This window comes from Mesoplodon mirus (assembly GCF_964341445.2).
Source record: "Mesoplodon mirus genome assembly, chromosome: 19".
Taxonomy (NCBI): Eukaryota; Metazoa; Chordata; class Mammalia; order Artiodactyla; family Ziphiidae; genus Mesoplodon; species Mesoplodon mirus.
The window spans coordinates 39,915,303-39,941,951 of record NC_138995.1 but is presented as its reverse complement, the minus strand read 5'-3'; the positions used below and the strand labels follow the sequence as shown (position 1 = coordinate 39,941,951).

Here is a 26,649-nt window from a genome sequence, read left to right as displayed (position 1 = left end):
GCACTGTTTATCTGCTGTTTAACCCTCCCAGTGAGTTTTAAATTTAAAAGTCTTTCATTTCTAGAAGTTTCATTTGTTTCTTTTAAAAAATGTCCTTGCCCCTTGTGTCTTCTTCTTTTCTCTGCTAGGTTTTGTTGTCTCTCGTCCTGTTTTGAACTAGTTCTTGTGATGCTTTTCAAGGCTTGTGTGCGGTGTTTTTCTTTCATTTATTTAGTTTTCCTGTGGATGGCTTGGCTCTTCCAGGGTCCCAGGTCTCCCTTGCCTGTGAACTCAAGTCCCTGTTTCCTTTTCCATGTGTTTGTTACAACCTCAGGTCCCAGCCTCCAGGGTAGTGCCCTTTAAGAGAAATATAATATGAGCCATGTATATAATTTAAAATTTGCAGATAGCCACATTAAAAAATAAAGAGGTAGGGCCTCCCTGGTGGCGCAGTGGTTGAGAGTCCGCCTGCCGATGCAGGGGATACGGGTTCGTGCCCCGGTCTGGGAGGATCCCATATGCCGCGGAGCGGCTGGGCCCGTGAGCCATGGCCGCTGGGCCTGCGCATCCGGAGCCTGTGCTCCGCAACGGGGGAGGCCACAACAGTGAGAGGCCCGCATACCGCAAAAAAAAAAAAAAAAAAAAAAATAAAGAGGTAGATGAAATTAATTTTAATAACATATTACATTTAAGCCAGTAGATCCGAAATATTCTCATTTCAACATGTAATCAATATGAAAATGAATTATTTGGGGTACTAAGTCTTCCAAATCCAGTGTATTTGACACTCACAGCAGGTCTCAATTCGGGGCCACATTTCAAGTGTGTCATCACCACATGTGACTGGTGGCCACCGTATTGGATGACAGTTCCAGGCCCTGTATTGGAGTCTGACTTTCCCCTTGGGCCAACTTGTGCTCGCACCTGTGGCTTTGAGTTTCCTCATTGTTGCTGGCACTTGGGGTCTTACCTGTCTCTTGAGCTTGACTCTGTATTAAAAATGGTCTTTTCTCATATCTCTATGTGTTTATAGTTGGAGAAAGAGGTCAGTTTAGTCCACCATGTTGCCAAAATCCTTTCATTTATTCCTTACAACAATCTTTTTTCTTCTTCTTCTTCTATTTTAAAAATTTTTGTAGGGGTATAGTTGATTTACAATGTTGTGTTAGTTTTAGGTGTACAGCAAAGTGAATCAGTTATACATATACATATATCAACTCTTTTTTGAGATTCGTTTCCCATAGAGGCCATTACAGAGTATTGAGTAGAGTTACCTGTACTATACAGTAGGTTCTTATTAGTTATCTGTTTTATATATAGTAGTGTGTATGTCAATCCCAATCTCACAATTTATCCCTTCCCCCCACCATCCCCTGGTAAACATAAATTTGTTTTCTACATCCATGACTCTACTTCCGTTTTATAAATAAGTTCATTTGTATCCCCCTTTTTTTAGATTCCACATATAAGTGATATCATATGATATTTGTCTTTCTGTGTCTGACTTACTTCACTCAGTATGACAATCTCTAGGTCCATCCATGTTGCTGCAGATGGCATTAGTTTGTTCTCTTTTATTGCTGAGTAATATTGCATTGTATATATGTACCACATCTTTATCCATTCATCTGTTGATGGACATTTCGGTTGCTTTTTCCTTACAACACTCTTATGATGGAGGTACTCTTACGCTCAGTTTACAGATGAGGAAACTAGGGCTCATGGACCTTAAGTGACTTGCCCAAGGTCATGTGGCTGTTAAGTGGCCGAGAACAAACCCCCATACAGGTCTGTTTGAATTCCAAGTCCACGCTCTATCCACCATGTGTGTTGCCATCTCATAATTGTGATTCCTCCTCGTTCATTCTCAGGAAATAAACACCACCAAGAGCTCTCTCCTCCCTGACTCCTTACACAGCCTTGCTTGTCTAGAGAGTAGCTGTTGGCTGAGACCTGGTAGTGGAGAGCCATGGACCAGTGCAGCCTGGGGGACAAGGGCACCCTTCCATCCGAGATGCACCTCCCTTCGTTTCCCGAGAGCCAGGCGCTCAAATGCAGCGACACCCTCAACCGGGATCTGGGGCCTGGCTCACGAGACCTGCTGTACGATGGCCTGAGCCACTTGGACCTGGAGCCCAGCCTCCTGATGCCTGACGCGCCCAGCGAGATGCTGGAGGACAACTTGGATGCCCTGTCCGTGTATTCAGGGAAGGACAGTGACTCCATGAAGCCGCTGGTGGAGTATGCAGATCCGGAATCTCAGGCTGCCTTACAATAATACCCACTCTGCTTTCCCCCCAGAGTGCCAGCGGTAAGAAGCAAAAGAAGAAATGAAAGTAAAAGCGCTTTGCAGGCTGGGAAGCACTGGACAGATGGTAGAGATTTTTACCACTACTGTTAGAATACCTTCCCACAGTCCATTGATGCAGTTCTAAGTCTTTCTCTTCCGCAGCGGAGGAGCAAAGGGAGAACTAGTGGAACAGTCAGAGACGTTGGTTACATCACCTTTTGGTTTACCTTCAGACTTCCGCCATAGGATAAATTTGATTTTTGTTTTTAACCCACTTCATGGGTTCTTGGGTAAGTTGCTTAGAGCTCCTTCGTATTTATAATCACACCACACGCATGGAAGGCCACATCCGGAACAGCCCTGCAGAACAAATGTCAATGTTAATTGGGATCAGCAGCTCAAGAACTGTCCTGCATACTCGCTAGAATGAAAGACTGCCGAGGCCCGCACTCCACACAATGTAGACAAGCCATTAGCCTTGTCCCCGTGTTGGAACCATGGCTAAATGTGAAATCCTAGAAACCAAGGCCATCCTTGGTATTGCAGGTGCTGGGCCAGGCCTGGTTACAGTAATTCAGGTTCTCAACCTGAACCACAGAAATTACCTAAAAATGCTGCTAGGGTGAGTACGTGTGCGTTTTGCTGGGCAGAGAAACTGTGATATTTCACCAGATTTTCATATGGGTCTGTGCCCCCCAGTGAATGTTACAAAGCATTAATCTAGTTCAATTTTTCCTAATTTGTTTTAAACTTGAGGATTTTTTTTTTTTGGTTACCTTGTTAAAAAACATCCACTGAACGTTAAATTTTAACTCTTTACACTTCTCTAACTTAAATTCAGATTCATAGAAATGGATATGCTTATATATTTTAATTAGAAAGTGATATATATTTATATAGAAAAGTTAGAAAATAAAGAAAAGTAATAACAATTAAAATCCCCACCATGGCTCCCACACGTGGATTTTTAAAAAACGTAGGTGAGGCCACTAGGGTACACATGGTTTTGCAGAGATGTATTAAGTGTCTAATTCATTTGAAGTTTCTAAAACTTAGTGAGTCTGCTTTCTTATATGAAGGTAGACTATTCGGTTGTCATTGTAATGGTTATTCCATTGTATTGTCGGACCATATTCTTGCCTGATAGACTGTTAGAGTGGATCTGTGAATAACTTTTCCATTGACTTTTCTCTTGGATGAGTTCTTCGCACATATTCCTCCCTGTAGGCTTGCTGGTCGGAGAACACACACAGTTTTAGAGCTTGTGCACATGCTTTCTGGGAAGAGCAAGTGGCTTCCCGGGCCAGTGACTCAGTGTGCCTGTTTTTCAGTGTCCCTGCCAATTTTTTGGAAACCACATTTTGTTCTCTAGTTTAACAGTTGCTTTCATAAGCATTTAATTTATTTATTTATTTTTAGAGAAAACCTGTTTGTTTATTTAGGCTGCGTTGGGTCTTCGTTGCTGCACGCGGGCTTTCTCTATTTGTGGCGAGCGGGGGCTACTCTTCTTTGCGGTGTACGGGCTCTTCACCGCGGTGGCTTCTCGTTGCAGAGCACGGGCTCTAGGTGCACGGGCTTCAGTAATTGTGGCACGTGGGCTCAGTAGTTGTGGCTTGCGGGCTGTAGAGTGCAGGCTCAGTAGTTGTGGCGCAGGGGCTTAGTTGCTCCGCGGCATGTGGGATCTTCCCGGACCAGGGCTCGAACCCGTGTCCCCTGCATTGGCAGGCGGATTCTTAACCACTGTGCCACCAGGGAGGTCCTAATGAGCATTTGATTTGATTTGATTTGATTTTTATTTATTTATTTTAAATACTCATCTTTTTTAAAAAAAATTATTATTATTTATTTATTTGGTTGCACCAGGTGTTAGTTGTGGCAGGCGGGCTCCCTAGTTGTGGTATGCGAACTCTTAGTTGCCACATGCATATGGGATCTAGTTCCCTGGCCAGGGATCGAACCCGGGCCCCCTGCATTGGGAGCGTGGAGTCTTATCCACTGTGCCACCAGGGAAGTCCTCTAATGAACATTTTAAAAGTAAGTTATCAAGGCAAGGACTTTCCCACATGGGAGTCCTATTTTCCCTCATTTAAACTGTTAGAATCATTCGACCACTCAACACAGCAGCTTTTCGTATGAAGAAGATGTAGACCAGACAGGTTAAGTGACAAATGGCCAGAGACAGAGTTGGGATGAGAGTCGAGGTTCCTTTCTGCTGTGTCTCTCAAGCTACATCTCAGCCACAGAGAATTAGCATTTGGGGTCCTTTAGTGCAGTATGCACGCCCTGACCTGTTGGATTCTTGGGTCCAGCCTCTGCTGCATCCTAGATGAAGGGCAGTTTTTAAACTTGCTATCACGTGAGGCAGTCTAATCCATCTTAAGGGGTAGAAAACTCTTCCATGATTCATCCATCCAACAGTTACTGTGTGCCTACGAGTACAGGAATGGGAATCCCAGGAGCTAGGAACACAGCAGCAAGCCTGCAGAGTTCTTAGGTCTTGTATCCACTGTCCTTACGTCTCTAGTGATTTAAAATCAGCTTCCCTATACTTTTTTTTACACATCTTTTTAATATAAATTTATTTATTTATTTTTGGCTGCATTGGGTCTTCGTTGCTGCATGTGGGCTTTCCCTAGTTGCAGCAAGCGGGGGCTACTTTTCGTTGCGGTTCACGGGCTTGTCATTGCGGTGTCTTCTCTTGTTGCGGAGCACGGGCTCTGGGCGCGTGGGCTTCAGTAGTTGTGGCTCGTGGGCTCTAGAGCGCAGGCTCAGTAGTTGTGGCGCACGGGCTTTGCTGCTCCGCAGCATGTGGGATCTTCCTGGACCAGGGCTCGACCCCATGTCCCTTGCATTGGCAGGCGGATTCTTAATCACTGCGCCACCAGGGAAGTCCCTCTCTTTACCTTTTATTCATCAAATCTAGCTCTGCCCCTTGTAGCAAGACAGAAGCAGTGTGCTCCCTCCTCCACATCCTGGCCCTTCAGCTACTTGAAGACATCTCCCTCTCCCACATGGACATTCCCAGCCTCTTCACCTGTTCCTCTGATGAGGTGATTCGTGGAAATACCTTTTATCATTTACCCAAGAAGTACATAAACATGGAAAATTCAGATATACAGGAAAAGGAAAATTAAGTTGATCCATGATGCTACCAATGAATCCCATTCTGTTTGTTTGTATTCAAATTTATTTGTCCCTTCTAAAGACTAGATCATTCCGTTTTTCAGCAATCCTCTTGTTAGTGGCACAGCACTTAGTGGTACAGCATGAACATCCTTTCACGTCATCAGATATTTTCCTACAGTTGTATCTTAAATGCCTGAGCCATAGACCACTGAGACCAGAGTGCAGTCACCCACCTTCCCTCGTGTCAGTTATTAGGTGGTTTCTCACATTTCACCAGGAAAAACAATGCTGCAGTTAACTCGCTTGCAGTTCACTGCAAGATCTCCGTTAATTTGTACAGATCTGCCTTAATTTCCTTAATTAAAAAACCAGAGTGGAATTGGCTGGGAGAAAGGACTTAAACTTTTCTAAGATTTTGCATTGTGCATTTCTGGATTGCACTTGCAAGTGTGCTGTTGCTGTTACCGTCATGAAGTCCTGCCTGTCGAGTCACTCTGTCCTGGAAGCTCTCAGACTGTTGCTGTCCCCTCCCTTACCCCCCAAGTGTGGCTTCAAGATTGGGTGCCGCCCTGGAGGTGTGGCCTGACCAGGGTCCCTTCTCCCCCTCACCTGGTGCTAAGCCTGGTCTTCTCTGCAAGTGAAGCTGCTGAAGTTGGGGTTCTCGGCCAACTCCCTGAGTTGGACTCAGCTGCTGAAGTTGGTCCGAGGGTGGTAGAGTGCTTCCTCCCGGGCTCCGATGTCCCCGGATGTCATAACCTGTGCTTTCTCCCTCTGTCTAGACCTGGGGCTAGGCGTGCTCAAGGTGCCCAAAGAGGCTAATGAAGGAGGCAGGGCCACGTCTGGGAGCACAAGGAAAGGAAAGCGGCAGCACAGGTCCCCTCAGAACCCACTCCTGGACTGCAGCCTCTGCGGGAAGGTGTTCAGCAGCGCCAGTCTTCTCAGCAAGCACTACCTGACCCACAGCCAGGAGAGGAGACACGTGTGCAAAATCTGCAGCAAGGCCTTTAAGCGTCAGGACCACCTGTATGCAGGAGTCTGGTCGGGACATCTGTTCAGGGGGCTGCTGGGGGCTGGGCGTGTTCCTGGTTCTTTTGCATCCCATCCCATCCACCTGCACCGCCCCCCACCGTCGAGTGTCCCAGGTGTGTGCGACCTGTGCTCGTACCACGGTCAGTATTTGTCGGGGCAGGGCCTACACTGCCCCGGACAGCCCGCCCTCCCCAGCCTCCAGATTCACTGCAGTGAGGAGAGCGCCGCTGCGATTTGCAGGCAGGACCCATGTGCTTTCAAAACACACTCCAGAGGCAATTTTGTCATGGAGGGAGTTGGGCTAACTGTGTAGAGAAAGTTTCAGAGTCCTTGGTAGGTGTCTGAGCAGAACAGATATGCACTCCATGAGGAATATATGTTGGCATAACACCAGGGCGTGAGGGGTTCTGAAATGCCTGTTTCTAGAACATGGCAATGCAGTGTTCACTCTCTTTTTTCCTCTTTTAATTCCACCTTTTATTAACTCGATTTTTTTTAAACTTGACTTTCAAAAGCAAGCTCAGTGTAAGAGGAGCAGAATTCCGTTTCTTCTTCATGTCTTAGAAATGATAAGCTTTTCTTGCTGCCGAGGGAGGAGAGACAGACTTTCAAACTGAGAGACTCGTAAGTGGGAGAGGACGATCCCTTGCATGTTTACAGCTCCCCCAGCCTTTACTGAGCCTTCGATGAATCCCGCTTTCATTGTATCCTCTCCCCTCTCGCCATTAAGGATGGGAAATGATTTACTCCTGTCACAAGCTGGTAACAGTCAGGGCTAGAAAGTGGGTCTCCGGATGCCCTCTCTGCTGCTTCCCTCAGATGGAGGCCAAGGGTCCACGTTTGGGAAAGGGTTTCATTATTTACTTGGTTCCATTGATTAGAACCATCCGGAGTAGGATTGTTGGGAACCCAGAGGGTGATTTACCCATTTGTTTATATTTATAATATATTAATGCAGGTATAAGTATGATGTAAATATAATACATACTTGCATTCGTTTATATTTGCAGAAATTATAGGCACATTTGGCTTTTTGTTGTTGTTGCTGTGGGGCTCCCAGGTAGCTGTCTAGAGGACTCCTGTGGGAAGGCGAAGACTCCTTTGTTCAAGGAAGGATCATCCCCAAGTTAGCGTTTCCTTAAGTTTGTTCTCAGAACTCTGGTTCTCTGGTTCTCGGGGATGCTAAAAGGGTCTATTTTAAAAACATGGTTTTGTGGGCAAATAAGTTTGAGAGACATGGAAAGTTCAACAGATATCTCTTTATCTGCTCTGTGGCTTTTCAGTTTGCTCCTAGGAACCTCCAAGAAGTAAAGAGTGTTTTTCCCAAACTTATTTGCCAGCTGAGCCCAAGTCCTCAGGGAGCAACTCTGGAGACTGGTGTTCCTTAGGAACCCACTTTGGGGAACTCTGACTTGGCTCCCACTGATTTTTTTAATCTCAGATTAGGGGTTTGCTTAGGGGTGAGGGCAAGAGCTCCCCCTTCCAGACGGCTTTGGCCGTAGCAGGGGTCTTTCCTCATAGGGTCTGAGCACAGTTTCTGAGTTGCGATGCTGCTGCCCCCTGGGGACACGCCTGGGCTCCTGCAGTGGGTGACCCACGCCGAGACACCCACTAACTTTCTCCTCATGTGATTCCAGGACTGGGCACACGCTCACCCACCAGAAGTCCAAGCCCTTTGTGTGCATTGAGCAGGGCTGCAGCAAGAGCTACAGCGACTACCGCTCCGTGCGCCGGCACTACGAGGTCCAGCACGGCCTGTGCATCCTCAAGGAGGCCCCTCCGGAGGAGGAGCCCTGCGGGAACTCACCCCATGTGCACGAGGTGGCCTGCCAGCCCGCACCCGCGAGCCTGTGGTCCCTGGTGCCCCCGGAAGCCCCATCCCCCATCTCCCTCTTGTCCAACCGAGACCTCCTGCGCTGTATCGTGAGCAGCATCATCTGCCAGAAGATCCCTTCTCCCGGGCCAGCCCTGGGAGGGCCTTCAGACAGCGGCGAAGGGAGGATCACGGCCTGTTCCTCCCTGCCCTCGTCAGGGTCCTCCTCCTGCGGCCCAGCCAGCACCCCGGCGGCCCCAGGAGCCCTGGGCACTGAGGTTCCCGAGGAGCCCCGGCCCCCACGGAAGGAGCCTGCCATGGACGTGTTCACAGCCGTCCACTCACGGGCAGCGGAGAACAGCGGCCCCGACCCAGCCGAGCCGGAGCTGCCGCTGCTCCAGCCCCCATCATCCCTGGAGGGCTGGCCCGAGGGTGCTCCCTGCCCGCCTGCCTGCCTCTGTTCCATGGCCAGACTGTCCCCGCCAGTTCCCAGCCATCAAGCCACAGTTTCCAGTGGCTCTGAAACCTGTCGGGCTGCCCTAAGAGCAAAGGAAACAGTATGTTTGTCGTCCACAAGCCCTCTGCAGTGCCGTCCCGGGAGGGTTCCGAGCCGGGCCCCGGGCTCAGCAGCGACTCCCCTGCTGGGGAGCCCTCACCCAGCCAGTGCACCGGTCTGGAGGACACGCCGTCTTTCCCTCCCACGCTCCTGAAGGCCCAGGGGGAGGCCTCGGGCGACCCCAGATATGTCAGCACCAGCGGGGAAGACGACTCCTGGGCTTCCAAGAAGAGCAAGTTCGACTGCGACTCCTTCTCGTGGCAGAACCCTGGTGAGCCTGGCACCCAGGACGGCCAGAAGTCCAGCGGCCTCCCGTCGGATGCCACACCGCTCTTCCAGCAGCTGGTCCTGAAGTCTCAGGAGTCTCTGGTGAGCCACGAGCAGATGCAGGTGTTCCAGATGATCACCAAGTCCCAGCGGATCTTCTCCCACACCCAGGTGGTCGCCGCCTCCTCCCAGCTTCCCACACCCGACGGCAATCGAGTTGCCCTGAAGTCACTGCAGGGGCCGTGGCCACAGCAACCCCCACCTGTGGCACCCACTGTTGACTCTCTCCATGCTGGCCCCGTGAACCCTGATCCAGAGGGATCCCTAGCCCGCAGGAGAAAATCCACACCCGCTTTACCCACAGAGCCCTCCCCCAGCAGCGTGAGCCAGGACACAAAGGGAAGACCAAAAGTGGCTGCTGCTCCACCTGCCCCCACGGCGGCGTCCCTGGACCCTCCTGGAAACCCAGACATCTCCTCTCTGGCCAAGCAGTTGAGATCCTCGAAAGGGACCTTGGACCTAGGGACATCTTCTCCCTCGGGGCCTGCATCAGACCCAGTTAGGAGGGGAGGAGCCATCCAGAGCCCACCTCCCAGGGAAGCAGGCCCAGGCTGAGAATGGCACGGCTTCCGGGGCCACAAAAGGTGGAGAGGGCCCGGCCTGCTCCTGGGGCGGAGGCTACAGGCTCTTCTCTGGCAACTCCGGGGCCCAGCACTTCCGGAAGGAGAAAGTGAAAATGGATATTTGCTGTGCAGCTTCTCCAAGCCAGGTAGCCATGGCCTCCTTCTCGTCGTTGGCCGGGCCTCCAGCGGATCCCCCCTGGGACTCCAAGTCCAAGCTGATGATACTCAACAGGATCCAGGTACCAGGGCCCTCTCACGGGACCTGACCATGCGGGGGGCAGAGTCTCGTCCTTACCTGAGTCCGTGTTTCTGACTTGTCCAGGCACTGTATTTAACCTCAGCAAATCCTCAGATGCAGTTTGTTTACAGAGGGGGGAATGAAGTTCCAGAGAAGTGATGGTTCCTCCCATCACCCTCCGCCCTGCAACACACACACACAAAACAGAACAGGGCTTTAGAGTTGTCAGAGACACTTTGCATCATGTTTCTTCACTGAACTTTTTCTGTTTGCTTTCTTTCTGCCTTTCGCTTCCTTTTGGATTTGCCTCCTTCACTTCTTCAGAGAATGTAAAGGCAGAGCTCCTTTACCCTTGATATTTGTACGTGAAATGCTGTGTCTATTCTGGTTGTGAATCACAGGTCCACAAGTCCGACTTGGCCCCTACTGCAGGCCTGGCACTGGTCCGCCCTTTTGGAGCAGCTTGGGTCCTCCCACATCGTGCCCACGAGGTCCTGGGCGCAGAGAGCTTGGCCACGTCTCTTCGTGATGTTCCGAGGTCCAGCATCCTTCCTGTCGCACCACAGCTACCTCCTCCTCTTTTTTTTTCCCACAGCTTTAATATTCACGTGCCATCTAATTCGCCATCTTGAAGTGCACCATCCAGTAGTTTTTAGTTTGTTTACGAGGTCGTGCTCGCATCGCCACTCTTTGCCAATACACTTTCATCACCGCAAAAAGAAACCCCACACCGTTGGTTGTCACCCGCAATCTCTCCATCCCTCCCAGCCCCTGGCAACCATGCATCTACTTTCTGTCTCCATGGATTTGCCTATTCTGGACACTTCATGTGATTGGAATCCTAACGCTGCGTGGCCTTTTGTGTCTTTTGCTTCTTTCACTTAACCTGATGTTCTCAGAGTTCCTCTGTGCTGTAGCACGGGTCAGAACTTCACTCCTTTTTATCGCTGGTAACTTGTGCATTGTTTGGAAACACCATATTTTATTTATCCATTCATCAGCTGATAGATATTTGGGTTGTTTTCCCTTCTTGGCCATTGTGATAACGGTGCTATGAACATTTGTGTACAGATTATTGTTTAGACATATGTTTTCATTTCTCTTGGGAAATACCTTGGAGGGGAATTGGTGGGCTCTAGGGTAATTCTATTGGAGGAAGTGCCAGACTTTTCCAAAAAGCTGTGCTGTTTTATATCCCTACCCAGAGTGTATGAGGCCTGCAGTTTCTCTGCATCCTCACCAACACTTGTTACTGTCCAGTTGGTTCACCTTAGTGGGTGGGAAATGATAATCTCATTATAGTTTAATTTGCATTTCCCCGATGGCTAATAATCCTGAGCATCTTTTAATGGCCATTTGTATATCCTCTTTGGGTAAGTGTCTATTCAGACTCTTTGCCCATTTTTAAATTGGGTTGTGATTTTATTTTTGAGCTGTGAGAGTTCATTATGTATCACTGATACAGAAATATACATAGTCCCTTATCAGATACATGATTTGCAACTTCTTTCTCTTATTCTGTCTTTTCACTTCTTGATGATGTCCTTTGAAGCACAGAAGTTGTAAGTTTTGATGAAGTCCAATACGTCTGTCTTTTGTTTGGTTTTGGAGTCATCCAAGAAACCACTGCTTACTCCAGGGTCACCAAGAATTATACCTGTGTTTTCTTCCAAGTCTTATAGTTTTCACTCTTGCATCTCATTTCTGATATGTTGGCTCAGATGTATTTTCGTCTTCAGGGTGGAAATATCTACCGGCTCCCCAACCCGATGAAGGAGGAGAACATGGCGGGTGGCTGGTAAGTTCCGAAGCCCCTCGGGAGAACTCTGGTGGCTTTGATGTGCTGGCCCTGGGTGAGCGAGCTCTGGATGCTTCACTCCTGAAGGGGTGAGCACCAGGCCACGGAGAATCGGGGGCATCATGTCCATTTCTTTAGGGTTCGTCCAAAGCTGTCAGAGGATCAGTGTTTGGGGACGGAGTCCCATTCTCCCTTTCTTCCCCACAGGAACCAGCACAGTGGTGGTCCCACAGACTGGGCAGAGCCAAGGAGCACTTACGTCTGCAAGAATTGCAGCCAGATGTTTTATACAGAGAGAGGGCTGAGCAAGCCACGTGTTTTCACAGCGACCAGTGGCCGTCACCTCGAGGGAAGCAGGAGCCCCAGGTGAAGGGGCTTGAAGCTGCCATTCATCTCAGGATGGAGCCGTCCTCCTGCAGGGAGCCTGGCTGGGGGCCGGGAGTCAGGGCTGTGCTGCTCTGGAGGGGCCCCTTGCTCCCTACGTACTGTGTCTCTTAAAGGGCTGGCTCTTCTCTGTGTGTAGGTGTGTGGCATGGAGTTTTGCAAGCCACCAAGACAGGTGCTGAGGCCAGAGGGGGACAGGCAGAGTTCCCCGGGAGGCAGGAAGTCCTTGGACAACATGACCGCAGCCCCTTTGGTGGTCCCAGTGTCGGTGCCAGTGGCTCCAGCAAACCATCCCCCGGGGAGCAAGGTGGGTGCACTTCCTTCCGGCTGCTTTCCAGCTGCCAGTGGGAGCTGTGAGAAAAGCCCCCAAATCCTGACTCCAGAAGAGCTTGATTTGCGTGTTCCTTCATCCCTTCAACCTCCAGTGAACTTCCTTTGTGTCTGGCCCTGTGCTGGGCAGGGCTGGGGACACCGCAGCGACCACAACAGGCCTGCCCCCGTCTCCTGGGGCTCCCAGCCCAGCGGAGTAGATAGACCCATCCCCGGACACTGACGACCCAGAACGGGCCGGGCTGGGAGAGGGAGCTGTAGGAGCCCCGAGGGCACCAGAGACCCTGCCTGAGGAAGGGGGTGTTGCAGCTGAGAGCTGGAGGATGAGGAGGGGTAAGATGGGCAGAGAGGAGGGGAGATTGCGTGGAGGTAAGAGCGAGTGTAGCAAGCTCAAGCCGTCGTCTCTTCAGCCTGTGCTGGAAGACCCCACCTGGAGAAGTCCATGCTGGACTCGGGTACGGGGTGCATGGAGCCCACTGTTTGTCTCGCAGGAGCTGCTGTCGTTTTGAGGGCAACAGGTTTTCCTTTTGTCATGCTGTTGCATCCGTCTGGCCCCCACACTTTAAGTGCCAGTCACTTTAACAACGGACATGAGTTTCCAAAATGGTCTGAGTGAGGGCCTCTCCTTGGGGGGGGGGGGTGGTTGCCTGAGAAGGCCCCAGCGTCAAATGTCGCCCGGCTTAGGGTCTGGAGTCTGGCTCAGGCGTGGTGGCCCTGCCCGGCTTCCTGCGCTGAGGACTCTGGGCATGGCCATGCTGGGTGTGCATTTGGCTGGTCAGTACCCTTTCCCACTCTCAGGCCATCTTGAGGTCTGAGCTTTGGGGCCGGTGGCCTCAGGTGACCCCCGTGGTTCTGAAGTCTCTTCTTCTCCAGGGACAGGAGAAGGACGGGGAAGAGAGAGACTGCAAGGAGAGCAGCCAACACAAGAAGCGGATGAAGCTCCTCCGGCCCAAGGCACTGCTCATCCCTCCTCCGCCCTCCATGTCTGGGGAGCCGGGCCCGGGAGGATGCCGCCAGAGCTGCCTGCGCTCGCCCGTGTTCCTGATGGACCACCTCCTGAAGGGACTGTCCCAGTGACGTCCCTACACACCGCCCCCGATGCTCAGCCCCATCCGGGAGGGCTCTGGGCTGTATTTCAACACTCTCTGTTCCACATTCTGCCCGGGCCCGTCCCGACAGGCTCATCAGCGCCATGCTTGGTGAGTGAGCTTGATCACCCCATGATGGGCCTGCGGGGGGCCAGACCCCCGCCCCCTGTAGAATTTGGTCCATCCATTCTCTCTGGCCTACGCCTGGGTCTGCTCTGGGGGTCCCGTTGCTGTTCAGAACTATCCCAGGACCATCTGGGACCAGCAGCCTTCTAGGTGCTTATAACTTTGTAGCCAGAAAGAAAATAGACGCCATTTAGCCTAACCACCCTTCTGCCTGCCCTTTCGAGTAATTGTTTAAACAGCTTTATTGAGGTATAATTCACATGCCATATGAATCACCCATTTAAAGTGTACAGTGATTTTTTAGTGTATTCTTAGGATTGGACACCCATCCCACAATCTAATTCTAGAGCATTTTCATCACCCCAGAAGATTATATCCACGAGCGGTGACACACAGGCCCTGTAGCCCCCAACTCCTCAGCCCTGGGCAACCACCAGTCTACCAACCTACTTTTTCTACGGGTCTCCCTATTCTGGACATTTCATGTAATTGGAATCATAAAATACGTGACATTCTGTGTCTAGTTTGTTCACTTAGAATAATGTTGTCAAGGTTCATGTTGTAGTATGCATCAGTGCTTCATTTCTTTCTATGGATGAATGATATTGAATTCTCTGGATAGACAACATTTTATTTATCCATTCATCAGTTGACGAGCATTTGGGTTGTTTGTGTCCTTTGGCTATTGCAAACAGTGCTGTTAAGAACATTTATGTGTAAGTTTTTGTTGGACATAAGTCCTCATTTCTCTTGGGTATATAACTCAGAGTGCAATTGCTGGGTCAAAGGGTAACTATGTCTAACCATTTAAGGAACTGCCAGACTCCTTTGCAAAATGGCCGGGTCATATTAAATTTCCACCAGCATTGTATGAAAGTTCCAGTTTCTCCACATCCTTGCTCACACTTCTTAGCTGTCTTTTTTATTACACCCATCCTAGTGGGTGTAAAGTGGTAGCTCATTGTGAGGTGTTTGTTTGTTTGTTTGTTTTGTGGTACGTGGGCCTCTCACTGTTTGTGGCCTCACCCGTTGTGGAGCACAGGCTCCGGATACTCAGGCTCAGCAGCCATGGCTCACGGGCCCAGCCGCTCCGCGGCATGTGGGATCTTCCCAGACCGGGGCACGAACCCATGTCCCCTGCATCGCCAGGCAGACTCTCAACCACTGCGCCACCAGGGAAGCCCTGTCTTGCTACCTTTGTGGAAAGTCAGTTGACCATAAATGATTTGAGATGTTTCTTCTTTTTTAATACAGATATTTTACAGCTATAGATTTCCTTCTGAACATTGCTTTAGCTACATTTTGTAAGTTTTAGTATGTTGTGTTTTTATATTCATTCACCTAAAGTATTTTCTAATTTATCATTCCACTTCTTATTTAATACACTGACTATTAAAGAGTGTGTTGCTTAATTTTCACATATTTGTGAATTTTCCAAATTGCTGCCTTTTATTGATTTGTACTCTAATTCTCTTTTGGTCAGAGTACATACTTTGTTTCTTTTTCAATTTAATTTATTAAATTATTTATTTTTTGGCTGTGCTGTGCGGTTTGCAGGATCTTAGTTCCCCCACCAGGGGTCGAACCCATGCCCCCTGCAGCGGAAGCGTGGAGTCCTAATGACTGGACCGCCAGGGAATTCCCTTAAATTTATTTTAAAATTTAAAATTTATTGAGGCATGTTACATGGGCTAGAATCCAGTCTGTCTTGAAGAATGTTCCATGTGAATCTGAGAAGAATGTATTCTACTGATGTTTGGTGGAATGCTGTATTTTGTCTGTTTTGTCTAGTTAGTTTCAATTTCCTTGTTGATCTTCTGCCTAGTTGCCCTATCCACTGTTGAAAGTATTGAAATCTCCAACTATTATTTTTTAATGGTTTATTTCATCCTTCAGTTCTGTCGTTTGTTGCTTGGTGTATTTTGGGGGTCTGTTTTTAGGTGTGTATATGTTTGTAATTGTCACATCCTCCTCACGGCTTGACCTTTTATCATTAGGATGTGATTGTGACATCATTTGTCATTATTACAATAATTTTATCATTATCTCTAGTAATATTTTTGGTTTTAAAGTCTAATGTGCCTGACATTCATATAGCCATTCCATTCTCTTTTTTGGTTGTTGTTTGCTTGGTATATATTTTTCTCTTCTTTTACTTTCAGCCTATTTGTGTCTTTGAAAATAAAGCATGTTACCTCTAGACACCATTAGGTGGATCATGTGTTTTTTATCCAGTCTTACAAACTCTGCCTTTTGATTGGTTTGTTTAATCCCTTCTTGTTATATTGATATGGTTGGATTTACATCTGCCATTTTGCTTTTTATTTTCTATACGTTACATGTCTTTTTCTCCCTCTGTTCCTCCTTTCCTGCTTTCTTTTGTATTAAGTGAGTATTTTCTAGTGTGACATTTTAATTCCGTTAATTTTTCACTGTGTCTTAGTCATTTCTTAGTGGTTGCTCTAGGACTTAAAATATATGTCTTATCAGAATCTGTTAGGATGTGTAATAACTCATTAACAGTGAAATATAGAAACACTGCTCCTATCTAGCTCTCTTCCTTCTAACTCTTTTGCTATTACATGTGAGAGACCCAGTAATACCGTACTGGTCATGTTTATTGCTTTATATACTTTTATTTCGTGTAAAAACACTGAGAGAATAAAGGAAAACAAGCATGATTTACAGAGGTTGTTATATTAACCTTCTTATTGACCATTTCTGATCTCTTCATTTATTCTTGTGGATTTGAGTTACTGTCTGAGGTGATATTCCTTTACTCCAATGCAGCTGTGCTCCTTGTGCAGTTACTGTCACATATATTATATTTCTATATGTTAGAGGCCCACAATACATATTGTTTTATGCAGTTATTTTTAAGGCCATTAAAAAAAGAAAAGAAATATGTAATCATAGTGATTTTTATAGTTACCCATATTTAGTAGCGCTTCGCTTTTTTTTTTGGTTTGGATTCAAGTTACCATCTGATGTCATTTGCTTTCAATCTGAAGGACTTTCTTTACTATTTATTTTTATTAGGGATATATAATTCACATACCATACAATTCATCCCTTTAAAGTATAGAATTCAATGGTTTTTAGTATATTCACAGAGCTGTGCAACCATCACTACCATCCGTTTTCAGAAATTTTCATCATCCCCAAAAGAAGCCCTGTACTTATTAGCAGTCCCTCCTTTCCATCCTCCCCGTCCCCAGCCATGGGTAACGACTAATCTACTTTGTCTCTATCGATGTGGCTATTCTGCATATTTCATATGAGTGGAATCATACAGTATGTGGTCCTTTATGAATGCCTTCTTTTAGTTAGCATGATGTTTTTAGGTTTCATCCAAGTTGCAGTATGTATCAGTACTTTGTTCCTTTTTGCGGGCTGAATAATATTTCACCTTTAATATTTCTTGTAAGACAGGTCTGCCAGCAACAGGTAGCCTCAGTTTTTATTTATCTGGGAGTGTCTTTATTTTACCTTCATTTTTGCAAGATAATTTGCTGAATATAAGATACTTGGTTAACACTTTTTTACTTTCAGTAATTTGAATATATTATCCCATTGCCTTGTAACCTACATCGTTTCTCTTAAAAAGTTAGCTGTTAATTTTACTGTAGTGCCCTTGTATGTAACAAATTGTTTTTCCCTTTTTGCTTTCAAGATCTTATCTTTATTTTTGCTTTCCACATTTTGCCTATGTTATGTCTGGATGTAGAGCTCTTTGTGTTTAATCTTTCTTGGAGTTTGTAGAGTTTGCTGGATATACATATTGTTTTTCATCAACGTTGGGAAATTTTCAGCCATTAATACTTTAAATATTCTGTCCCTTTCTCCCCTCTTTCTGGTACTCCCACTACATATATATTGTTGCATTTAATGACATCTCACATTTCTCTGAGGCTCTCTTCACTTTCCTATATTTTTTTCTCTCTGTTCTTCAGATTTCATAGTCTCCATTGTTCTATCTTCAGGTTTGCTGATCATTTCATCTGCCAGCTCAGATCTACTGTTGAGCCTTATTTTGGTTATTGTACTTTTGTAACCCCTGAACTATTTCCATTTGGTTCTTCTGTTTTTTGGCTGCATCGCACAGCATGCAGGATCTTACTTCCTCTACTAGGGATCACACCCATGCCCCCTGCAGTGGAAGCGTGGAGTCTTAACCACTGGACCGCCAGGGAAGTCCACATTTGTATCTTTTTAAAAAATAATTTCCATCTCTTGATGGCATTTTCTCTTTGATGAGAAATTTTTATTTTATCTTACTTTAATTCTTTAAGCATGGGAGCCAGGGGAAGAAGAAGCCCCCATCTCCTTGGCTGCACCTACCTGGGTAGAGCTTCCTTTACAAAGAGCTGGGGGCTAGGTGGGTAAGGGAGTGGGCCATGGCTCCAGTGCCACAGACTCTCACTGTTCTTCCCGAGATTTAGTAGATTTTCTTGAATGAGTATTTCTTAAAATGCTGTATGCCTTTAGGACAACTTGCAGACTTTAGCTTACTGTTCTTTTTTTTTTAATGATTTTTGTCAGTAAATCTGTTGTTTTGCCGAGTTCCTTACTCTACTTTTTCAGAAGTCTTATCCCACTTCCATGCAATCTTTTTATTTTATTGTGATGTGAACAGTTAATCTGTGATCTGCCCTTTTAACAAATATTTAAGTGTGCAATACAGTATTGTTGACTATAGGTACAATGTTATACAGCAGATTTCTAGAGCTTGATTAATTGAAACTTTATGCCCATTGATTAGTAACCTCCCATTTCCCACTGCCCCAACCCCTGGTAACCCCTATTCCACTCTTTGATTCTATCAATATGAATTCAACTACTTTAGATACGTTATATAAGTGGAGTCATGCAGTATTTCTCTTTCTGTGACTGGCTTATGTCACTTAGTATAATGTCCTCAATGGTCATCCATGTTGTTGCATATTGCAGAATTTCTTTTTAAGGCTAAATGGTATTTCATTGTATGTTTATGTCACATTACCTTTATGTGTTCATCTGTCAGTGGACATTTAGGTTGTTTCCACATCTTGGCTATTATGAATGGTGCTGGAGTGAACATGGGAGTTCAGATATCTTTTTGAGGTCTTGACTGCAGTTCTTTTGGATGAATACCCAGAAGTGGGTTTGCTGCATGATATGGTAGTCCTACTTTTAATTTTTGAGGAAACTCCATACCATGCAATCTTTTTTTTCCAATTTTCAATTTTATATTGGATTAGAGTTGATTTACAATGTGTTAGTTTCACGTATACAGCAAAGTGATTTTGTTATACATAATCACATATCTATTGTTTTTTAGATTCTTGTTCCATATAGGTTATTACAGAGTATTGAGTATAGTTCCCTGTGCTATACAGTAGGTCCTTTTTGATTATCTATTTTATATACAGTAGTGTGTGTATACCATGCAATCTTGAAGAGCCTGCTTTTAGCTGCTCTGGAAAGGCAGGCAAAAAGGGCCTCATGGGTCAGTTGTAGCCAGTCTCCTTGAGCCTCTTCTTTGGGCGTTTTCCAGATCACATGGACGGCTCTTTTGGCATCAGTGTGGTGAAGGACAACAGCAAGATCAGCACTGAACCGTGAGTTGGAACAGACTTAGAACCTGAGGGTCCTTGCAATGTGGGGATGCTTTTACCCTCCTTGCATTCCAGTGTCGGTTTTTCCCAAGGGAGCCTTCATCACGGGAAAGTCAGGTCTAGACCCAGAACCTCTCTAGGAGAGAAGTGGTGGATTTCTCCAGGTGTTTCCCCAATATTCCTTCTGTCCAGACATACCATAGTTGGATGTCTGCAGACAGAATGCCCAGCACCCTGGGGTTCTAGATAGAATTGGTGATGGCGCAGTGAGATACTGTTTTGTAGCTTGGATGTTACCTTGGATACAGCAGAATGCCAGGTATCAGCACATACCTCCCCTGTCCTAGACCCCAAACGCCTGAAGCCAGAAATCTGGCGAAAAAGCAAATTGGAGGAAGGAAGGAAGTATCCCTCAAGAGGTCTCTGGAATACCAGAGCGTGTCTACTGGGCTGATGAGCACTCCCTGTGTCTGAGAGATGGCCAAAAGGTGGGTTCCACAGCCCTGGTGAGCAGGGCTCACCGCACATCTCTCTTGTATTTCCCATCTTGGTCACACACATATGCCTTTTATGTCCGTGTGTGTGGCCTCATTTCAGACACATCAACATAGGGAGCCAGTTTCAGGCTGAGATCCCAGAGCTCCAGGACAGATCACTGGCTGGAAGTGACGAGCATGTAGCTACTCTGGTCTGGAAGCCATGGGGAGATGTGATGACCAACCCGAAGACGCAGGATAGAGGTGACTGAGGCTTTGGGGCCAGGTTCCTGAGAGCCCTCCTCCATGTCCAAGGGGTTTCTCCTCCCAGTTCTCACCTTGACCAAGAAGCAGTGATCCCCAGGCGGGGGTGGGGTGGGCAGAGCTGGCCTTCAGCGCAGGACTGCTTTGCTGTGCTGCAGTCCCTTGCCCCACCTGTCCTCTCACCCAGTAGCTGGCCAGGCCATCCAGAGCAGGTGCCAGGAGCAGGGTTTCTGCCCATCCTCCTTGTCCCTCCCTTCCCTCAGCCTGCTTGTAACAGAGAGGTGAGGGAGATGGTGACAGGAGCCCCCCACCCCATCTGTGCTGTTGGGGAGGTTTCCTCTCTGGCACTTGCTGACCCTCTGTGTCTCCTCTCCTTCTCGCTGCCGGGCTGCCTGCTGGAAACAGTGACCGAACTCTGCAACCTGGCCTGCTCCAACGTGATGCCGGGCGGGGGCACCAACCTGGAGCTCGCTCTGCACTGCCTGCATGAAGCCCAGGGCAACATCCAGGTGCGGTGCAGGCGAGGGGGGTGCTCAGAGGAGCTGTGGGAAGCTCCCTGCTCTCTTAGGGCCAGGGGCTCTAGGCGCAAGACACGTGCCTTCTACCTGGGGCTTTGCAGCTCACGAGAACCAAAGGCTGGCCACCCACCCTTCTCCCTGGTCGCTTTGGGACTGGTGGTGTCCTTTTGAACGTAGGGGAAATGCACACATACGGGCTCAATCAGTTATTTCTCTGGGGTGACAGCAGAGCACCAGGGTTCCTCCAGCGTTACCTCATCTCAGCGCAGCACTGGGGAGGCGGTGCCTAGCAGAACCAACTCAGGGCCTGCATTAATCTGGTTTATTTACTGAACATTGACTTTTGGATTAAAAATGGTGTATGCAAACCTCTGATGCAACAGAAATGCCTCTGCCTCCTCCAAGGACCCTCCTCACAACCCTGAAGTTTAGACAATGAAGAAGTCCAACTGTGTGTAGTGGGAGAGGAAGTCACGTCACCCGAGTTGGAGACCCAAGAGTCAGGGCTACATGGTGCTTTTTCTCAAGCTGAGAGGCAGTGGCTGGCACGTGGTGGGTGCTCAGCAGAGTAATCAGCACACGTTTACTGGGTCCTCCTGATACCTGGTGATGTCATGGTATCAGGCTGGGGCCAGCTCAGGGGCCCATTCTTGGTTTAATGCTCTGCTGCCACCATCTTGAAATTCTTAATAGTTTCTGAGCACAGGGCCCCGTGTTTCCATTTTGCGCTGGGTCCTGCAAACTGCATAGCGAGTCCTGACCGGGGTTACGCTGTTGAGCAAGACAAATGCCCCCTCTTTGCAGGGCTTACATTTTAGGAGAGTGAGCACATGAAATACATTTTTTAAAAGTGATAGATAATGATGAGTGCTATGAGGACCATAACATGGGGTAGGGCGGGGGCAGTGCCGCTCCAAATGCTGCTCCCTGAAGAAATAAGGAGCTTGTGCCAGAATAAGTCCACACACTGTTTCGTCATCAAGTAAATCTTGCTATGAAAAAGGTAACGTCAGCTGCACTCAACAGTCCGCTTAGTGCTGTAGGCAATGTGTCCCAAGTGGTTCACAGCTGGTGGCCAGTCCACAGACCGACCACACTTTGAGTCGCCCTGGGGTAGGGGTGGCTTTAGGGAGGGCTGCACATATTTTCTGAATGGATGAAAGAATGAAGGTGGGCCTCTACCTCACCTTCCCTCCCTCAGAGAGTTGCCCACCACTCCTCTCGTTCCAGGTTGCCCTGGAGACCCTGTTACTGAGAGGACCCCAGAAGCCACGGACTCACCCTCTCGCCAACTATCACTACACAGGTAACGAGCGTGGCTGCCCGCGTGGTTTTGGCCTGGCTGAGGCCCCTGCGAGCCAGTCACTTTCCATGGCAAGGTCTGCACGTGCCTCCCGGAGTTCTCTTGGGGCCTACACCTGCCCTCCCAGAAGGGCCCGTCCTCTCTGGGGGACTCAGTGGGTGCTGTTCTCTAGTTGGATCCAACCTTCCCCTTTCCACTGGTTCCCTCGTGGGCTCTTCCTGGCCAGAAGGGGGGTGCCAGGTTGGGGTGGGCTCAGGTTTCCCAGTTGAGCACTCCAGCCTTGGAGTCAGGCAACCAGGGGCCCACGGCTGCCCTTGGCAAGTCTCTTAACCAGAGGAAGCCTCAAGTTGCTGCACCTGTCAAGTGGGGATGGTAATAGCCCCTACCTGCTAAGGTTTTTGTGAGGATTGTGTGAGATAAAGCAAGTAAGGGGCTTAGCAGAAATCTTGGCATATAAGTGGCGCTCAGTGGCCTGAAAAAGGAGGGGAGTCTGCACTTCAGCCGTGGCTGTGGTCCCAGAAGGAGAAACAGCCTTCCTCCTCTTGGCTGTTTCTCCAATAGGTTCGGACATCTGGACCTCCATGGAGAAGAGGCTCTTTAAGAAGGCGTTCTGTGCCTACAAGAAGGACTTCTACTTGATACACAAGATGGTAAGGCGAACATGGCAGGCTGGTGTAGACAAGGCTCCTTCACACGGCCGAGGCGCTAGAACTGCAGGGCCTGTCAGGGGCGATACTCTGCTCATGCTGTGAACAGTTGACAACTGAAATGCCATTGCTTTGAACAACCCCAAACAGTACAGAAATGAATCCCATGTTCCAAATAAAGCCCTCCAGACCCCTCCCCACAATCCTACTTCTGATTGATAACCTGACAGGTATTTACTGCCCATACGGATTTTACACACCTATATGCACTTTCTCAAAAAAGGATGACATCATATACTTAATATCCTGCTGATTAATTTGCTTTTTTTTAACTTGATGTACGCAAAATTGCACATAATCGAAGTGTAAGATTTAATGTTTTTGACATAGTTATACACTTGTAAGACCACCACCATGATCAAGATAATGAGAGTATCCTTCACCCCCAAAAGTTCCCTCCTGCCCCTTTGCAACCCTTCCTTCCTGCCACCCGGGTCCCTAGTCAACTCTTGTCTACTTTCTGTCACTCTAAATGAGTTTGCATTTTCTAGAGGTTTATATAAATGGAATAATCATACAGCATGTGATCTGCTTTGTCTGGCTTCTTACACTCAACCTAATGATTTTGAGATTCATCCATGTTGTCATGTGTACCCATAGTTCATCCCTTTACTGTTGAGGAGTATACCACTGTGTGGACGGACCACCGTTCATTTAATCATCCACCTGTTGGTGGTTTCCCGTTACTGATGACTACAGATAAAGCTGCTCTGCACATTTACATACAAGTCTTTGTACGGACATGTACTGGGTTTTTTTTTTTTGTTTTTTTTTTTTGCGGACACGGGGTTGGGATTATAAATACCTAGGAGGGGAATGAGGGTAACTTATAGTAGATGTATGTTTACCTTTTTAAGAAACTGCCAAACTGTTTTCCAAAGTGGCTCTACCACTTCCCATTCCCACCAGCAGGTTATGAAAGGTCCAGTTGCTCCACACCCTCGTCGACACGTGGTATGCTAAGTCTCTTTAATTTTAGCCATTCTAATGAGTGTACAGTAGCATCTGACTCCATTTTCCTAATGACTAATGATGCTGAGCATCTTTGTGTTTTTTTGCTCTATGTGCACCTTCTCTGGTGAGCTGTCTGTTCATATCTTTTGCCTCTGTTTTTATTGGAGTGTCTGTGTTTTTATTGAGCTGTAGGAGTTCTTATTTTGTTCTGAACACCAGTCCTTTATCCAGATATATGCTTTGGAAATATTTTCTCCCAATATGCCATTTGTCAGTCTTCTAACAGTGTCTTTTGAAGAAAAGTTTTAAATTTTGCTTAAGCATAACTTACTAGTTTCTCTTTTATAGACTGTGCTTTTCGTGTTGTATCTAAGAAATCTTTGCCTAACCCAAAGTCACAAAGATTTCCCCCTATGTTTTCTTCTGGAGGTTTTACAGTTTTAGGTTTTATTTCTAGATTTATGATCCATTGTAAGTTTATTTTTGTATGGGGTGCGAGGTGAGTTCATTTTTGCATATGGATATTTATTCCAATACCTTTTGTTGGAAAGACCATACTTTCTCCACTCAGTTGCTTTTGTACCTTTGTTAAGTATCAGTTGGCCATATATATATGCATCTACTTCTGGACCCTGTATTCTGTTCCATTGATCTGTTTGTCTTTTATTAAGCTATTCCCATACTGTCTTTATTACTGTAGCTTTATTCTAAGTCTTGAAATTAGAAAATGTTAGTCCTTCAACTTTGTTATTCTTTTTCAAAGTTATTTTTTGTATTCTACATCCTTTTTAATTCCCTATGAATTTTAGAAATAACTTGTCAATTTCAAAATAAAAATTCCTGCTAGGAACTTGATTGGTACTGTTTTTGACTCTCTACGTCAACTGGGGAGAGTTGTTACCTTAACAATATTGAGTCTTCTGACTCGTGAACAGGGTATATCTATTTCAATCTTTAATTTTTCAGCAATGTTTTGAAGTTTTTAGTGTACAGTTGTTGCATACTTTTTGTCAGATTTATTCCTAAGCGCTTGGTTTTTTTCTGTTTTGTTTTTGTTTTTTTTTTTGCGGTATGCGGGCCTCTCACCATTGTGGCCTCTCCCGCCGCGGAGCACAGGCTCCGGACGCGCAGGCCCAGCGGCCATGGCTCACGGGCCCCGCCGCTCCATGGCACGTGGGATCCCTCCAGGACCATTGCACGAACTCGTGTCCCTTGCATCGGCAGGCGGACTCTCAACCACTGCGCCACCAGGGAAGCCCAGTACTTGTGTTTTTTATGATGTTATAGAGTTCTTTTTTATTTCAGTTTCCAATGGTTTGTTGCTACTATGTATAGAAATAAAATTGATTTTTATATTGATCTTGTGTTCTGAAATGTTGCCAAACTAACTTACTAGTTTTGGTAACTTTTTTGTGGATTCCACTGAATTTTCTACATAGTCATATCATCTGTAAATAAAGACACTTTTCTTTCTTCCTTTCCAACCTGGATGCCTTTACTTTTTTTCTTGCCTTTTTGCACTCTAGAACCACCAGTACAGTATTGAGTAGAAGTGGTGAGAGTGGAAATCCTTGTGTTGTTCATGATATTTGAGGGGAAACCACTCCACCGTTAGCTGTAGGGATTTTGTAGGTATCATTTATCAGGTTGAAGAGAAGTTCCTTCTATTCCTATTGTGCTGAGAGTTTCCATCAGGAATGGACATTGGATTGTATCAAATGCTTTTTCTGCACCTATCAAGATGCTCATATGATTTTTCCTTTTTAAGTTTAATATGACGAATTACATTGATTTTAGATTGTTAAACCAACCCCACGTTTCTGGGATGAGCTCCACTTAGTCATGGTATATTGTCCTTTATATATATATATATATATATATATATATATATATATATATATATATATGTATATATATGTGTATATATATATATATATATATACACACATATATATACATATACATATATATATTGTTGGATTCTGTTCGTTAAAGTTTTGTTTAAAAATTTTCATCTATGTTCATGAGGGACATTGGTCTGTAGCCTTCTTTCCTTGTAATATCTTTGTCTGGCTTTGGTATCAGAGAAATGTTGAACTTACGGACTGAGTTGGGAAGTATTCCTTCCTCTTCAGTTTTTTGGAGGGCTCTGCCTAGCTGTCGCATAAGGCTATGAGGTATCCAACACGTAAGGACACTCTGGTTTAATTAGTCCCAGTCGGTAGTCATGTGGCTCCACATGATGTCACAGTGAGCGTCCTCGTGTGTACCTTTGTGTGCCTTTTCCTGGAGAGAAGCCTTCTTGGGCCAGCCTTGTTGCTCAGAGCGTGCAGAGCTTAGATGGTGTTGACTCTGGTGGCTTCTCTCTGAACTCCTTCATCCCCAGGAGGACTTTGTGATTCTCTGTCTCCCGTAGCAGTGGAGCATACCAAGCCGTAGGGGAGAAACGTTTCAGGAGGGCTTTCAAAAAGTGGCGGCTGGCCCCATGGGGAGGGGATTTAGGGCGTCAAGGCCATACTCACTGCTACTCCTGAGGCACTGTCCTTAGTCGGCTTCTGTCTTCCTCCACTAGGTCCAGACAAAAACAGTAGCCCAGTGTGTCGAGTTCTACTACACGCAGAAGAAAATGATCAAGTTTGACTGCGGCCGAGCCCCAGTGCCGGAAAAGAGGGTCAAGAGAGAGCTGGGTGAAGCAGACAGGACAGAAGCGAAGGTAGAGGGTCTCGGGATAGGGCTTCAGGAGTTCAGCACGGATCTGGATGCCCGGTGCCCATCCAAGCTGGGTGGCGGTGGGGGGGTGCACCCCGCGACGTCTGGACGCTCTGGACACCTGCTTCTCCCTTAGAAGGGCGGCGGGGCGGTCAGCACCCTTTCATCACCTCTGCCCCCTGTGCAGGTCACTCGTAGCCCTCGGAGGAAACCCAGCCACCGTCCAACCCCCGAATTACAGAGGACTACTGAGAGTTACAGGAGGGAGTCCATCCCCAACTCCAGCCCAAACACCGGCTCGAAGCGGACCCCTGAGCTGCCGGGGAGCAGCAAGGGCCAGGGCTTCTTTCCCTGCCAGAAGTGTGAGAGGTACCGCCCTTTCCCTAGATGCTCCCACACCGCCTGCCCTCAGCCCTCTGGGGTGCCCCCCTCAGGGCTACCCGCCTCCCCCTGCTCTGACCCCTGTGTCCTCTG

The 26,649-nt window shown here is 47.2% G+C and overlaps 1 protein-coding gene and 1 pseudogene across 4 annotated transcripts in view; one reads left to right on the top strand and one right to left on the bottom strand.

Annotated features, from left to right (window-relative positions):
- LOC309794547 (zinc finger protein 541-like) overlaps positions 1–26,649 on the top strand; it is a 39,952-nt pseudogene that overhangs the window by 9,183 nt on the left and 4,120 nt on the right. The window contains exons 2-15 of the transcript in view: positions 1,851–2,255; positions 6,175–6,418; positions 8,062–9,922; positions 11,661–11,719; positions 11,927–12,085; positions 12,243–12,410; positions 13,307–13,632; positions 19,184–19,247; positions 19,842–19,984; positions 20,390–20,493; positions 21,733–21,808; positions 22,367–22,455; positions 26,039–26,179; positions 26,363–26,544. The product of the transcript in view is annotated as a zinc finger protein 541-like (transcript). The remainder of the gene's footprint in view (positions 1–1,850; positions 2,256–6,174; positions 6,419–8,061; positions 9,923–11,660; positions 11,720–11,926; positions 12,086–12,242; positions 12,411–13,306; positions 13,633–19,183; positions 19,248–19,841; positions 19,985–20,389; positions 20,494–21,732; positions 21,809–22,366; positions 22,456–26,038; positions 26,180–26,362; positions 26,545–26,649) is intronic.
- Positions 25,446–26,649, bottom strand: part of LOC309794546 (BRD4-interacting chromatin-remodeling complex-associated protein-like) — a 68,593-nt gene continuing 67,389 nt past the window's right edge. The window contains exon 5 of one of the 3 annotated variants that reach the window (XR_014292137.1): positions 25,446–26,076. Coding sequence is in view for 1 of the 3 variants with exons in the window: in XM_082606180.1 (XP_082462306.1) it covers positions 26,211–26,306 (96 nt within the window). In the remaining 2 variants the exon portion in view is untranslated. Of the gene's footprint in view, positions 26,077–26,168; positions 26,307–26,649 lie in introns of those variants that run through there. The other 2 variants (XR_014292138.1, XM_082606180.1) reach the window with 2 other exon arrangements.